Source organism: Leopardus geoffroyi, chromosome B3 (assembly GCF_018350155.1).
Source record: "Leopardus geoffroyi isolate Oge1 chromosome B3, O.geoffroyi_Oge1_pat1.0, whole genome shotgun sequence".
Classification (NCBI taxonomy): Eukaryota; Metazoa; Chordata; class Mammalia; order Carnivora; family Felidae; genus Leopardus; species Leopardus geoffroyi.
This window is the reverse complement of record NC_059337.1, coordinates 110,580,815-110,596,188: the sequence shown is the minus strand read 5'-3', so window position 1 is coordinate 110,596,188 and position 15,374 is coordinate 110,580,815. Positions and strand designations below refer to the sequence as shown.

General features: G+C 42.2%; 1 protein-coding gene across 1 annotated transcript in view; it reads right to left on the bottom strand.

Annotated features, from left to right (window-relative positions):
* The window catches only part of SYNE2 (spectrin repeat containing nuclear envelope protein 2), a 349,558-nt gene that overhangs the window by 62,602 nt on the left and 271,582 nt on the right, over nucleotides 1–15,374 (bottom strand). The window contains 6 exon segments of the mRNA XM_045451206.1: nucleotides 872–1,076; nucleotides 3,431–3,561; nucleotides 4,259–4,429; nucleotides 10,488–10,640; nucleotides 12,413–12,568; nucleotides 14,571–14,747. Of these exon segments, the coding sequence (XP_045307162.1) occupies nucleotides 872–1,076; nucleotides 3,431–3,561; nucleotides 4,259–4,429; nucleotides 10,488–10,640; nucleotides 12,413–12,568; nucleotides 14,571–14,747 (993 nt within the window).

Genomic DNA, 15,374 nt, shown 5'->3' with positions numbered 1-15,374 from the left:
CAGAGTTGGGGCTTCCAATGTGCAGAAACTGAAGACCACCCGGGTAGAGTCCTATGTTTTATGTTTCTAATCATCAAACACTATAACGATCCATTTAGGGCCATTTTAAGAATCAATGCAACTCTGTCCTCTGTCTGAGACTTTATGACATAAACGGATTCATTTGCAGAGACCATAGAATCTCATTAATCAAGCTGATGTTAGGGCTACTCTATAAATGTGGTGTATGCAAAATTTGTTGAAACAACAAATTAGGTAGAAGTTGATCAGAAATACAGATCACATTTGTTGCATTGACTAAGTGGATTAATATTTTTTTATTTGACCTTTGGATTCAGAAACTACAGAATGTATCTGGTCACCCAGTTTAAAACTAGAGAGTAGTCACTTTCTGGGCACTCATTATAATAGGACAAGATTACAGAGGAAATTACACAACTCTTAAATATAGTCTAAAAATCATCATACCCATAGAAAAGCCACATTAACATGGCATGAATCCATGATTATTTCTAAAGCAAGGGATTCAACATCTATTATTCTTAGATGATCACACTCAGTTGAGACACTTTTGCCTTTATTTGAGAGACCTTGTATGAGGCTTTTGCTTTAGAGTTTTACCTGCTAAAATGAAAGGGGAAACTTGGAACAAGGACCCTTGACCCAGCTACCTGTTGCCTAGACTTTGCTTCTGAGTCACCACTTGGCCCTCCCAACCCTGCACATCACAGCATGTTCACGTCCTACATGGCCTGCTCATGCACCTGTCCTGACCCACTTCTTTGTCCCTGTGGTCTGTCTAGTCCCTGGGTCATGGCCCTCTCTGTTGGGCTGTCTTGGCCTTCGTTTTCCCAATGGGCTTTGCAACCACCTTTACATCCTGCAGGGCCCGGGTCAGGATCTCTGCCAGGTTGTTTCCAGACATGTTGATGTTTTCGAGCTGTTGGTACTTTGCTTCCTGCTGCTCCAGCCTTGCTGCAGCTTCGGTGTGAGCACTGTTATGGGCCTTCCAGAGCTGCAACAGACTCTGGGCCTTCTGCAACTGCTCTGCAATGTCTTGGTTTACCTGGGTCCACCTGTCAGAACAACATGAACAAAAGGGCCCTCATACCATCCTTCCCTTTGCAGCAAAAGCACACTGCACACGTTCTACCGGTAAGTCAAGAGCAGATGGGTTGTTAAGGCACAAATGCCTTTTTTAACGTATGTGTCACCATTATATAAACAAAAACAGCAGTCCAAATGAAGATATTTACTTGACTTTATAATTATCAACAAAAACTACCAAATTTGTGATTGGCATGATCTATCGTATTACGAATGTCTGTTAGGCAAAGGTAGAGAAATTGATGAAAACTTCTCCACATGGGAGGGGTTTATATGGGGGGGGGGTCTTTAAATGGGCCTTATTTAAATTGAGTTTATGCCAAGTTTATTTTCTGATGATAAAAGCAACATGTTCCTTATATAACAGTGGAAATAAAGGAAATTGTTTTTATTCCATATACAGACTGAATAACCTCTCTTTCCCATGTGACTTAAAAATTTCCCATTATTAATAAAAAAATCAGTCTAATTTTATTTGTTAAGTCAGTCTAATTTTATTTTTTTATTTATTTTTTTTTTTTAATTTTTTTTTTTTTCAACGTTTATTTATTTTGGGGACAGAGAGAGACAGAGCATGAACGGGGGAGGGTCAGAGAGAGAGGGAGACACAGAATCGGAAACAGGCTCCAGGCTCCGAGCCATCAGCCCAGAGCCCGACGCGGGGCTCGAACTCCCGGACCGCGAGATCGTGACCGGGCTGAAGTCGGACGCTCAACCGACTGCGCCACCCAGGCGCCCCAAGTCAGTCTAATTTTAAATGGCTGTACACAACAGGCTTTAAGTGGTCTGTTTTTTAATTACCAAATTCAAGTTTAGTATGGGTATTGAAATAATTTTTAATTTGTGCTTTCAAATCTAATGCTCAGATACAACTTTGTTCCAAAGACCTTTCCCCACATGTCAAGATATTGGTCTTAAACTAGATTTCTGAGAGAATTAATTTGGTCAAAGAACAAGAACGTGTAAACATTTTTAAGGTTATAGCTATACATATGGTCAAACTAGCTTTCTGGAAGCATTATAATATTTACATTTTACCTGAAACACATAAGAATGCTTGTTTCATGATAGCCTGGGCTCTGCTAAATAGATGGAAAAGGTGAAAAATGGCACAGTTGCTTTATTTTTATGCACTTCAAAATCTTACCAGAACAATGTTTTCCCTAAACAGTATTTTCCCCAATTATAATAGAACGTGCACTCATCATGAAAGAAAACAAAATCCCCCCAACCACGTATGTTTAAATCTATCTATCCCTATATCTGTACCTACATTATACCTCACCTTCCTACCTACCTCCTTGCCTACCTATCTATAAAGAGAAGGTTATAAAAAAACGAAAAACAAAAACACCCCCTGACATCTCATCGATCTATAGATAACTACTGTTAGCATCTTGGTGCTGTCTTCTTCAACCTTTTCAACAAGCCTTCTGATACATTCTTGTGGCAACAATTGAACGTGTATGTGTAGCAGCGACAATTGAATCCCTTCAATAGCAAACTGCACCGCCATGTTTTGAGGGTGGGCCCAATACTGTAAGTGGCATCAGATACATGTCTATGCTCCTCCTTACTCCCCCCCCTTCCCTTCTTCCAATAAGGACTGGATCATGAGCTGAGGATGTCACCGCAGCGTATGTAAATTTGATGTCTCTTATTCACAACGCTTGTCCAAAGTGGATTTACCAGAGAGGCTGAATCTACATAGAGGAAGGGTGGAGGACACTGAGGGTAGCTTACTCTCTTCATCGCTGGCTTAAAAATCAAATTCTCTTCAAGCTGAATTTCATATCCCATTCAGCAAAATTAAAGGCTTGCAATTAACCAGGGCCACCCTCCTTAGAAGGAGCTTTCCACCATAAGCAGTTCATCAAAGAATTCCTTCCAATCTCACAAATCACGTCCCCTCAAGAGGGATAATAACATCCCCTTTCTTCCATCTTAGGTTTCCAGTGAAACACATTGTCCTTCTGAGTACCCTGTACTCTGTCTCAGCCTGGGAGTTTGGTATCCGTGAGGATCGCACTGGGCAGTTGGTCTATACCCTCTGAAAGCGGCTACCCTGGCTACGAGGCAAGTAATTGCCTTCAGAAAATCAAGTCTTACGTAAACGAGATGCTTCAAAGCAAAAGAACCACAGTAGCACAAAACCAGATTATCTCAGATGCCTAAGCTTTACAAAGCTGATGTCGCTTCGCAACTCCAGTGGCGCAATCAGCCTGCGGTACTTAAACAAAGCTGATGTCACTTCATTCACCACGTGTCATTGAGATAAGGAAATCTATCTCCTCTGTTATCCCATCTGTATCTTAAAGCATACCTGGCATGAGTATTTTGGCATTTCTCTTCGATTATTTCAGCAACCGAGGGGCAGCGATCTTTGAGTTTTCGAATCACCTGCTGCAGTTTCTCCCAGCTTGCTTCACTGCTCTCAGCTTCATCTTGAAGAGACTGAGAAGAACAGAGCAGGAACATTCACTTCAGAAGGCCTGGCCACATCCAAGGGAGGCAGCTGCTTTTCAGCACGTCTGCTACATCACAATAATATTAGCGCTCAGAACCTAATAGGACTGGGGAAAATTACTAGAAATGTGAAGAGGAAACCCACTGAGCAGGCATCCTTTCATCTGAGGCTACAACATTAAAAAGTATGCTAACACGGGGAGCCTGGGTGGCTCAGTCGGTTAAGCGCCCGACCCTTGATTTCGGCTCAGGTCATGATCTCATGGTTTGCGAGTTTGAGCCTCGCACTGGGCGCTGCGCTGACAGCACGGGGTCTGCTTGGGATTCGCTGTCTCCCCTCTCTCTGCCTCTACCCCCCTCACACTCTCTCTGTCTCCAAATAAATAAATAAACTTAAAAAAAAAAAAAAAAAAAAACATGCCAACACACACCCCACAAAAGACCAAACTTTTAAACTGTGAGATAATATGGACATGAATAATAGAGAAAAATCCAGTGTAAACTTTGGAGCCGCTCATCTGGCTCATTTTGGAATTCCATGTCCTCCTTTTGATGTTGCTATTTAAGACGCTGTTTTGTGCTTCTCTGTGGACAGCACAAAGGCAGCTGTGTCCATTTCTGCACCTGCCTCCACCGGAGGTCTTCGCCAACCAGGCAGCACCGTGCCACGATCTGCTGAATTTACCTGGAGGTTCTGCACCTGGCATCCTAAGGCCTCTAATGACAAAAGCCCAGGCTTGCTGTGCTCCATGCAGTACCAGAATCGGATTGTCATCGTCGCCACCTCATCATACAGGCTTTCGTAAATCTTCCACTCCTGCAAAACAGACTGCGTGGAGGTCTTGAGCTCGTTGACCTATATGAAAAGTGCAAAGATATTTAGAAACTCATTGAGAAGAGGCTCCCTCATCGTTTTGTTCCCTTCTAAGGATTCTACCATGGTATCTAATCTAGGCATTTCAGCTTATGAGTATGGGGGAAGGGGCTCCTGGGTGGCTTGATCTCGGCTCAGGTCCTGATCTCAGGGTGTGTGAGTTCGAGCCGTCTATCAGCATAGAGCCTGCTTGGGATTCTGTCTCTCCCTTTCTCTGCCCCTCCCCCCACTCAGTCTCTCTTGGTCTCTCTCTCTCTCTAAAAATAAATAAACTTAAAAAAGAGAGGGTATTGGGAGAGCTTCAGTGATTAACTGAGGTGGGAAGAGTAGTCAATAAACAAAAAAGATCAGAGAAGACTGAGTTTTAAAACAGGTGAATGAAAACGAGATCTGAAGCCAGAAGGACCAGGAGGGACAGAGTTCAGCCTACCGGGAGACAGCCGAGGGAGGGAATAATGGATGAGGAACAGAATCTGTGAGTACATATTTCAGCAACACCTAATTAGCTTTCTGATCATGGGCAAGTTATTGAACCCTTGAGTCCATTTCCCTACTCACAAAACAGATACAGTAAATAGAAACATAAATAAAATAGTGTCTGTGGAAATATTCTGCAAACTGTAAAGCACTGTAATTGTCAAATTACTGTTACTGGCACCCGAGTCCACATAAATTGGAGAGGAATGTGCTCGGTCAAAATGATGAGCAAGTAAAAGTAGGAGGAAATGAGATGATCTCAGATACAATTGCGAATATGTAAGTATATATATTTTTATATGTTGCATAAAAAACATTTACAACTCAACAGTAAAAAGACAAATAACCAAAGGATTAAATTGGGCAAAGGATTAGATATCTACTAAAGAACATCCACAGTCCTTAGAGAAACATAAATCTATACGACAATGAGATGCCATTTCACATCCACTAAGATGTCTATAAATCCAAGTTGGGTAATAATCAGTGTTGGCACGACTGTGGAAAAACTGGAACATTCATATATTGCTGGTGGAAACATAAAACCGTACAGCCTCTGTAGAAAACGGTTTGGCAGTTCCACGAAAAGTTAAGTATAGAGTTACCATATGACCCACTAATTCCACTGTTAGGTATATACCCCAGAGAAATGGAAGCATACGTTCATATAAAAATCTGTACACAAATGTTCATAGCAGCATGATTCATAATAGCTTGAAAGTGGAAACAATCCTGGGGTGCCTGGGTGGCTCAGTCAGTTAAGCGTCCGACTTCAGCTCAGGTCATGATCTCGCGGTCCATGAGTTCGAGCCTTGCCTCGGGCTCTGCGCTGATAGCTGGAGTCTTTTGGATTCTGTGTCTCCCTCTCTCTCTGCCCTTCCTCCGCTCATTCTCATTCTCTCTCTCCCTCCCTCAAAAATAGGTAAAACATTAAAAAAAAAATTTTTTTTAAGTGGAAACAACCCCAATGTCCATCAACGAATAAACTGGGGAATACTATTCATCCATAAAGTTCTGAAACATACTATAATATTGATGTTGGAAACATGCTAAAACAGACAGATAAGACCACATGTCGTATAATTGCACGTGTATGAAGTGTCCAGAACAGCACATACATAAGAGATAGCAAGTAGATTAGTGCTTCCAGGGATGAAAGGTAGGGAAGAATGAAAAGTGAGTAATGGGCGTTTCTTTTTGAGTTGACAAAAATGTCCCAGAATTAGAGTAACGATGGTTGTGTATCTCTGTGAATATACTAAAAACCATTGGGTTATACACTCAAAAGCGTAAGTTTATGGTATCATCTCAATTTAAAATAAGGATCTGAGTATAAATGGAGTGTGATCAGTATGTTGGCCCAGCTTTATCTATGATGTGATGTCAAGTTTTGGATGTAACCATACAGGCCTGTATTCAGGCCCTCTGTTCTCTGCTTAACATCTACAGGGAGCTGCCTCAAACCCTGCCCCAAACAGAGATGGATCAAAAACAACCTGGGATGCCAAAACGTCAGTCTCACACTGGCAACTGCGTAGCCCATATGTCTTTATATGGGCTGAATGGCTCAGAAAAACAATCCACCATTAAGAAAGAATAAAAGACAGTAAGGGAAAAAAGGAGGCAGGACGGGAACTCCTTATAGATGTGCCTTTTATTTTTTTTCTTTTATTTTTTATATTTTGTTTATTTTTGAGAGAGAGAGAGAGAGAGAGAGAGAGAGAGAGAGAGAATATACAAGCAGGGGAGGGGCAGACAGAGGGGGAGACACAGAATCCGAAGCAGGCTCCAGGCTCGAAGCCGTCAGCACAGAGCCCAACGCGGGGCTCGAACCCATGAACTGTGAGATCACGGCCTGAGCTGAAGTCGGACACTCAACTGACTAAGCCACCCAGGCACCCCTAGATGTACCTTTTGGAAGCTTGGGGCCTATCTGGGTGGCAGGGATGATCCTGACACACAGGTGCCTATAGGCACATGGCTGCATAAGGCATTGTCATGGTCCAAGGACTTCATGGCTCCCGCATACAAAGTTGGTGCAACTTCTGTTGCACTTAAGGGCAACCCTTCGAATATTACAGCTTCAGGGAAAAGAAATGGCACGTGTGGTTTGGGGGAAAGGATAAGAAAACCATTAAGCAAAATTCACTACGCTAGAAACAAGAAGGAACATTTTCAGAATGTTAAAAGTACAATCAGCCAGTAGGGCAGCACTGAGTGCCATATAGGCATTGCTACAAAGGTAGAAAGACGTAGGTATTATCATCCCTATTTCATAGACCAGGAAATTGAGGCTTAACGAGGTTAAGCACCTGCCCTAGGACGGAGATACAAAACGGGGCTGCTAAGATTTTTCTTTAGGCAGAGACTTAAAGCCCTTGTTTTTATTTTTTGTTTTTGGTTTTGTTTTGTTTTGTTTTTAAGCCCTTGTTTTTAAAGACGAGGCTCTACGAACTCTGGAGAACTTATGGAAGGATGACATAAGTTTTGTGTTTTCTACGTTAAAAAAAAAAAAAAAAGCTTTGGAGCACCTGGCTGGCTTAGTCGGTACAACATGTGACTCTCATCTTGGGGTCATGAGTTGGAGCCCCAAGTTGGGGCTAGAGATAACTTCAAAAAATAAAACAATAAGTAGGTTTATTGAGATATAACTCACAGTCCATACAATTCACCTATTTAAAGTAAAGTCACCAAAATCAGTGTTAGGACATTTGCATCACCATGAAAAGAAACCCCATACCCACTAGCAGTCACTCCTCATTCTTCTCTAACCCTTTCTCAGCCAAAGTCTACCTTTCGTCTTTAAAGAATTTGCCTATTAAGGACATTTCATATAAATGGAATCATACAACATGTGGTTCTTTGGCAACTGCCTTCTTTCACTTAGCGTGATGTTTTCAAGACCATCAGTGTTGTAGCAAGTATCAGTACCTCATTCTTTCTTATGGCTGAATAATATCCCGTTGCACGGAAATACTATCTATCTATCTATCTATCTATCTATCTATCTATCTATCTATCTAAGTAGGCTCCACACCCAGTGTGGTGCCCAATACAGGGCTTGAACTCACAACCCTGAGTTCGAGACCGGAGCTGAGATCAAGAGTTGGACTCTCAAGAGACGGAGCCACACAGGCACCCCTTGATATACCATTTACCTATCCATTTAAAAACCAAGGGATGTTGGGATTGTTTCTACTTTTTGGCTATTATGAATCACCCTGCTATGAACATTATTGTGTAAGTTTTTGGTGTGGACACATGTTCTCCTTTCTCTTGGGTACTTACCAGTAAAGTTGTTGAGTCCTAAGATAACTCTATGTTTAAATATTTTAGGACTTGCCACACTCTTTTCCAAAGCAGCTGCTCCATTTTCCATTCACTGGCAGTGTATGTATGAGAGTTTCAAGGTCTCCATACCCTTGCTAACATTTGTTATTTTCTGCCTTATTATCATCACTATGGAGGTGGGTGTGGAGTATTTCACTGAAGTTTTGAATTATATTTCCTTTATTAATGATACCAGGCATCTTTTCATGTACTTATCGACCATTCATACCTTCTTTAGAGAAATATCTATTCAGGTCACTTGCTCATGTTTTCCCTTTGGTTATGTCCTTTATATATTGTAGACACAAGCCCCTAAGTATGTAAATATTTTCGTCCATTCTGTGGTTTGTCATTTCGCTTTGTTGATGATGTCCTTTGAAACACAAAAGTCTTTAGTGTTGATGAAATCCAGTTTTTTCTTGTGCTTTTGTTGTCATACCTAAGAAACTATTGCCTAATCCAGTCAGGAAGATTTCTGCCTCTGTTTTCTTCTAAGAGTTCTGTAGTTTTAGTGTTTACGTCTTTGATCCATTTAATTTTTATATACGGTATGAAGGTGGGGGTCTAACTTCATTCTTTTTTTTAAAACATTTTTTTTTTTTTAATGTTTATTTATTTTTGAGACAGGAAGAGACAGAGCATGAACGGGGGAGGGTCAGAGAGAGAGGGAGACAGAATCTGAAACAGGCTCCAGGCTCTGAGCTGTCAGCAGAGAGCCCGATGCGGGGCTCGAACTGACGGACCGCGAGATCATGACCTGAGCCGAAGTCGGACGCCTAACCGACTGAGCCACCCAGGCGCCCCCTAACTTCATTCTTTTGAATGTGGACAGACAGCTGTTCTAGTACCAGTTTTGGAGAAGACTATCCCCCCCACCTCCCACCCTGGATTTGTCTAAAAATTAGTTGATTATAATGTGAGGGTTTATCTCTGGACTCTTAATTCTATTCCATTTATCTAGATGTCTATCTTTTACATTAGTACTATCTGCATGTTTTTACTTGCATTATCTCAATCTTCTCTATCCCAACATTTTTATCATAATTCACTGTGTGGTGGGGCGCTTGGGTGGCTCAGTTGGTTGAGGGTTCAACTTCAGCTCAGGTCATGATCTCATGGTTTGTGAGTTCGAGCCCCTGATCGGGCTCTCTGCTGTCAGCGCCGATCTCATTTCAGATCCTCTGTCCCCACTCTCTCTGCACCTCGTTCACTTACACTCTCTCAAAAAATAAATAAACGTTAAAAAAAATCACTGTGTTGTGATTATCTATTCAAGTATGTTTTCTCTGGTGGTCTGCGAGCCCTTTGACGGTAGGATCCATTTATTTTCTCGTTTATCTTTGTACTGCTGGCAGTGAACATAGTGACTCACAGAAGATAGGTTCAACAAATGACTCACACAAGATATGGTAAGCTCATCTCTATCTTCCTGCCCGACTTCTGGGGGAAAAATGAGGCCGAGGGTCACCAATGAATTTCATTTATACAGGTTATTCCCAATTCCCTCTTGGAACAAATAGTCAAAAGTAGATTTTAGTAGATGACAAATAATCCACAATAAGGACTTCTGGGAAATATGGACACACCTACAATTGGCTAGTATTTAGTCTTCTCCCTCCATTTGTGAGGAGCCAACAAGGTTGCAGTATGTAGAGATGCCTGCCTTTTCTCTTTTGGTGCTCTACTCCTGGAAGGGGTAAAGGCAGACTTTAACATATCTTTCCTAAGCTGACCAGACATCTTCCACACTCCTCCTCTTTTCTTTCTCTCCACCGCATACTGTGTTCTCCTCACCTCTGGAATTCTCCATACGCTGACCATGCTTCTAGCTTAATAGAGGTTACAAGAGACGGGATCATTCCCTGCCCAAGGCACCTCCCTGGATGTGCTTTCTCATAGCTGCCCCTGTATCTGCCCAGGAACCAGTGCCAGATGCTCTGTTGGGGCGGGGGGTGGTGACGTTTTTGTCTGTGAGTACGGTAGACAAAACAAAGATAACCAAGTGGATTTCTAGCTTGCCAATGGTGTTGGAATTGGTGGCTACACCTCCATCCGGTGCCAAAAAAAAAAAAAGGGGGGTTGGATTTGAAATGCCTTTCTCTATTTCACTTCAGTATTTCTCTAAGCAACTCTTCAGCTTTTGATATGGAGTTTCCGTGACTAAACACATCAACAAAAAGATGAAAGAAGGCTATATGAGGAGAAATAGTGTACTTCAAATGAGTTCTAGTACCTGGCTGATAACACCGCTTCTCTTTTGAAATAACCCATCAATTCTGGATGCTGTGTCTTCTAACAATGGCATGGTCCCACTCTCCGAAGTCAGGTAACATTGTCTCAACTCATCAAGGGCCTTGGATTTACTTGCCAGTTGATTTTCTATATCCTGGAAGGGCAAGAGGAAAAAGTTTGCATATGCACAACGTTACGGAACAATAAGGTGTAAGTAAGAGACAGGAGTTTGGCCTTTTCGAGTAAAAATGGCATTACAATATGTAATTAAATAACATCCCATCAAAGACATTTTAATAATACATTTGATTCCATTTTTGCACTTACTACAGTATGAATTTTTATGATAAGTTTAATTATTACATGTATCTAGATTAAAAAAATTTAATATGTATTGTTGATAGAGAGACAGAGCGCAAGCAGGGGAGGCGCACAGAGAGAAGGAGACACACAATCCGAAGCAGGCACCAGGTCCTGCGCTGTCAGCACAGAGCCCGACGCGGGGCTCGAACCCACAAACCACGAGATCATGACCTGAGCCAAAGTCGGACGCTCAACCAACTGAGCCACCCAGGTACCCCTAGATTTTAGAATAGTCTAGGTAATAAGTCCTCGTCATCATGGTACAGTAGAACGAGTCCAGGAGATCTAGTCCCCATGCCATGTCTGTCCCATACTGGCTGTCTCGCCTGACATTAAGTCATCAAACCTCCAAGCCTGTATTTTCTCATCTGGAAACTAGCAATGATAGCCCAGGCCGTGGACAGTTTAGAACTCAAGTGAAACCAGGGTGGCCTGTGGTGGGCGGCACGGCACGGACCTGTGGAGCGTAGGCTTCCCGTGAGGGTTACGTTGAATCTAAGGCTGCTGTAAGAATTCTAAATGGAGGGTGCCTGGGTGGCGCATTCGGTTAAGCGTCCGACTTCAGCCAGGTCACGATCTCGCGGTCTGTGGGTTCGAGCCCCGCGTCGGGCTCTGGGCTGATGGCTCAGAGCCTGGACACTGCTTCCAATTCTGTGTCTCCCTCTCTCTCTGCCCCTCCCCTGTTCATGCTCTGTCTCTCTCTGTCTCAAAAATGAATAAAACATTAAAAAAAAAAAAAAATTAAAAAAAAAAAAAAGAATTCTAAATGGAATGGCTAGTGGGTAGTTAGAAGCAGGATATGACCACTTGCACAGATCTCTTATAATGGTGTTGCTGCTCACATCTCATGTCCAGGATGATTAACCTTCTCAGGACAACTGGGGTGTGACCTGACCTTCCCACACCAGCAGGGAGGAGCCTGTGTCCTCAGGCAGCAGGTCCAGAAGCAGCAAACGTCTGCAGCTACAAGGGCAGCTGAAGTGTCTTCAATAGGCAGTGACACAATCAGGGCAGTACTTAGGGAGGATTAATGTATGTGTGGGTGAGACTAAGTGACCTGGCAAGTGACAACTGAACAAAAGGGGGCCAGGCCAATATCCTTAAGCTCAACTGTGATGTAGACCGTAGTTCCAAGGGATAACCGGTCCTTTCGGAACATATTACACAGAAGGTAAAAGAAAATCATTTTCCTCTGAAGACGCAGAATGAAATACTAAAACTAATGGAAACCTTAGAGTAATTGCAAAAGTATTGGGTGAATTACTAAAAAACTGGGAAACATGAAATAAAAATTCCCTTTGAGCATTTTCTTTGAGGAGCCACATTCAAGTCTTAGGAACAATAACTGAAGATACCTTCTTCTGCTTCTCACACACAAAAATTGCATTCTGTAATTTTGTAAAACCCATGGATGATTATTATCTCCTTTGCATAATGAAGTAAGTACCTGGGGGTCTGGAGGGGTCCCTGGAAAGTGCAGCCACCTGCCCTCCTCCTTGGGGCCGAAGCAGCGACGGAACAGCCTGGCCACGCCGTGTGGACAGGCACCGTGTGCCTTCTCACCTGACAATCCAGAAGCATCCTGTGCACGGAGATCACACTTCCAGGTTTTTGTAAAGTTTTCAGTCTCTCCTCTTGCGCCTCCATCCAGTTGTTCAAAATCTGTATTTTGTTTTCAGTCTCGGTGATACTTTCCAAAAGTTGTTCTAAATGTTGTATCTTTAAGGTATAAGTAAGAAAATAAAGATTTCTCATTTTAAACCAGGTGCTTTAAAATGTAAATGCCATGATGGTTATCTTTAACAAAATAATTTTGCTTCTTCGCAGATTCATCATACTTAGCACAAGATTTGCCAATGACTTTTGGAATAAAGATTCATATTAGGAAATATGAACTCAGTGTTTGAAAGCTAACCTGCTAAGCAAACTGGCTGTTTTGGAGTTTCATTAACACCTGTACAAATAAAATCATGTTGCTAACATTCAATAACATGTTGAATAACATTCAACTCCAATTCAATGCAATTTTTCATTGCATTATCAATTGATATACTTAAAGCTTAAGAAAACTTTCTTTCCCTAGACTTTCTTCATTAGAGTCATTTAAAAATTAAATCAATATCAAACATATCACAAATAATTTATCAACTTAATAAAATAATGACCCTTTTTTTATTAAAAAATTTTTAAACATTTATTCATTTTTGAGAGACAGAGACAGAGTGCAAGTGGGGGGAGGGGCAGAGGGAGGGAGACACAGAATCCGAAGCAGGCTCCAGGCTCCGAGCTGTCAGCACAGAGCCTGGCGTGGGGCTCAAACCCACAAACTGTGAGATCATGCCCTGTGCCAAAGTCAGATGCTTAACCGACTGAGCCACCCAGGCACCCCAATAATAACTGTTTTTAATGTCTGCAATTCTTGTCATTTCCAATGCTCACAATTTTTATTAGGTTATAATGACTGTATATGTAAAGTTTTTTTGAAAATTTGAAAGGCTGCCCAATCTTTTTTTTTTTTTTTTAAAGTTTATTTATTTTTGGGACAGAGAGAGACAGAGCATGAACGGGGGAGGGGCAGAGAGAGAGGGAGACACAGAATCGGAAACAGGCTCCAGGCTCTGAGCCATCAGCCCAGAGCCCGACGCGGGGCTCGAACTCACGGACCGCAAGATCATGACCTGGCTGAAGTCGGACGCTTAACCGACTGCGCCACCCAGGCGCCCCAAGGCTGCCCAATCTTTTAAACCAATGGACACAGTATAATTCGATTAATTATTCCTCCATAGGTGGAAATTTAGGCATTTTACATTTTTCACCAGTATAAATAATGTGGAACACTTTATGTGCATATTTTTCCTTTTCTGAAGGGCTATGTACTTAAGATAAACGTGAGAGGAGACACTGATGAATTAGGAAACAAGATGATTATTCTAGTTGTTGAAATTTTCTGAATGCTTTCTAAAAGGGGATATAAGCCATGATCTGCATATGAATGTGATAGCTTTGGGCTCTTAGCTCTATCTTACTAAATTTTTCAAATTTAATAAATATATAACGTTACATAATGTTTATTCTGAATGCCTGATAACTGAAGTTGTAATCTTCTCACGTTGGTTTGCTAATTATACATTTTTTCTTTGGTGAACTGTCTGTTCGCGTTCTTTGTCCATTCCTGCACTTGAACCTTAATTGTCTAAACCCATTTGTATGCATTCTCTACACATAAAGAAATCAATCAGTTGTTAACCTCAATTATACATAAATATTAAATATGTCTCTAAGAATAAGTTTTCTTAATATTTTCAGAGTCATGGAATGAAAATCGACCAAAAGACCACATCCATTTTCCTGCCTTTTCATAATCTTTTCACGGCTGTAATAGCTTTGCCACTCTTGAACATTTACTTTCACGGAAAATGTCAAAATCTCCGACCATTTAGTAGTCTCACATAATACTTGGTATCTTCTCAAATAAAATTCCTCCTCTTCACTGGCCTAACTCAATTTCCCACTAGGAAGTCTCAAAGAAATGATAACTCTTTCTTCCTCTCTTGTATGCACCGATCGGAGAATGCCAGAATGTAGGCTTTACAAAAGGGTCATAGCTGAGAGAATTGTTAGTCTTAACTGTAAATTAACCATAGGAATAGCTTTTCACGTTTTTCAGAAAGTAGCATTTTGCAAAGGCCAAAATCATACAAACTGTGACACACGAGCACACCTTTCTATTCAGTGTTCCATGCATCCGGTGCCATTGGCGGTTCATCTCTCCCAGGTGTTCTGCAAACTCTGTTCTCTCATAGCGCTTACTTTCTACATCACAGGTGCTTAACTGAAGTAAGGACTGGTTAACAAAGTCCACTATCCATTGTTTATAGTCCATCTCCATTCTGAACTCCTAAAACAAACAAATAAACAAAATTAAACTACCAAAGCCTGAACGGAAGTAGGTTGAACCGGATCCCGCCACGCTAGGGAGCCCCAAGCTCCCATTCGTTAAAGGGGCACCTGTCTAGAGTTGTAGTCCATCCTCCTCCCCGCGCCCCCCCCCCCCCAATCCCACCAAATGTCTGCTTTGAGTAGAGAGTCTTTTGGAGAATTCCATATCCCCACGAACAGAGACTCATCGCTTTCAAGCAGGCTGAAAAGTCAAAGGCAGCATTGCGTATCATGGCTGCATCATCTCAACCAAAATCAGGATCCAGGGACTGACAAAGGGTTCCTGTGAGCGGCTTCCTGAGAGCCACACTGGAATTCAGAGCCCCCCTGCAGGCTCACAGAAATGAGAGGATGGGAAGTCTCAAGTTAAGACTCCCCCAGAAAACCCACGACATAGGGGCACCTGGGTGGCTTAGTCGGTTAAGCGGCCGACTTCGGCTCAGGTCACGATCTCGCGGTCCGTGAGTTCGAGCCCTGCATCGGGCTCTGTGCTGACAGCTCAGAGCCTGGAGCCGGTTTCAGATTCTGTGTCGTCCTCTCTCTGACCCTCCCCTGTTCATGCTCTGTCTCTCCCTATCTCAAAAAT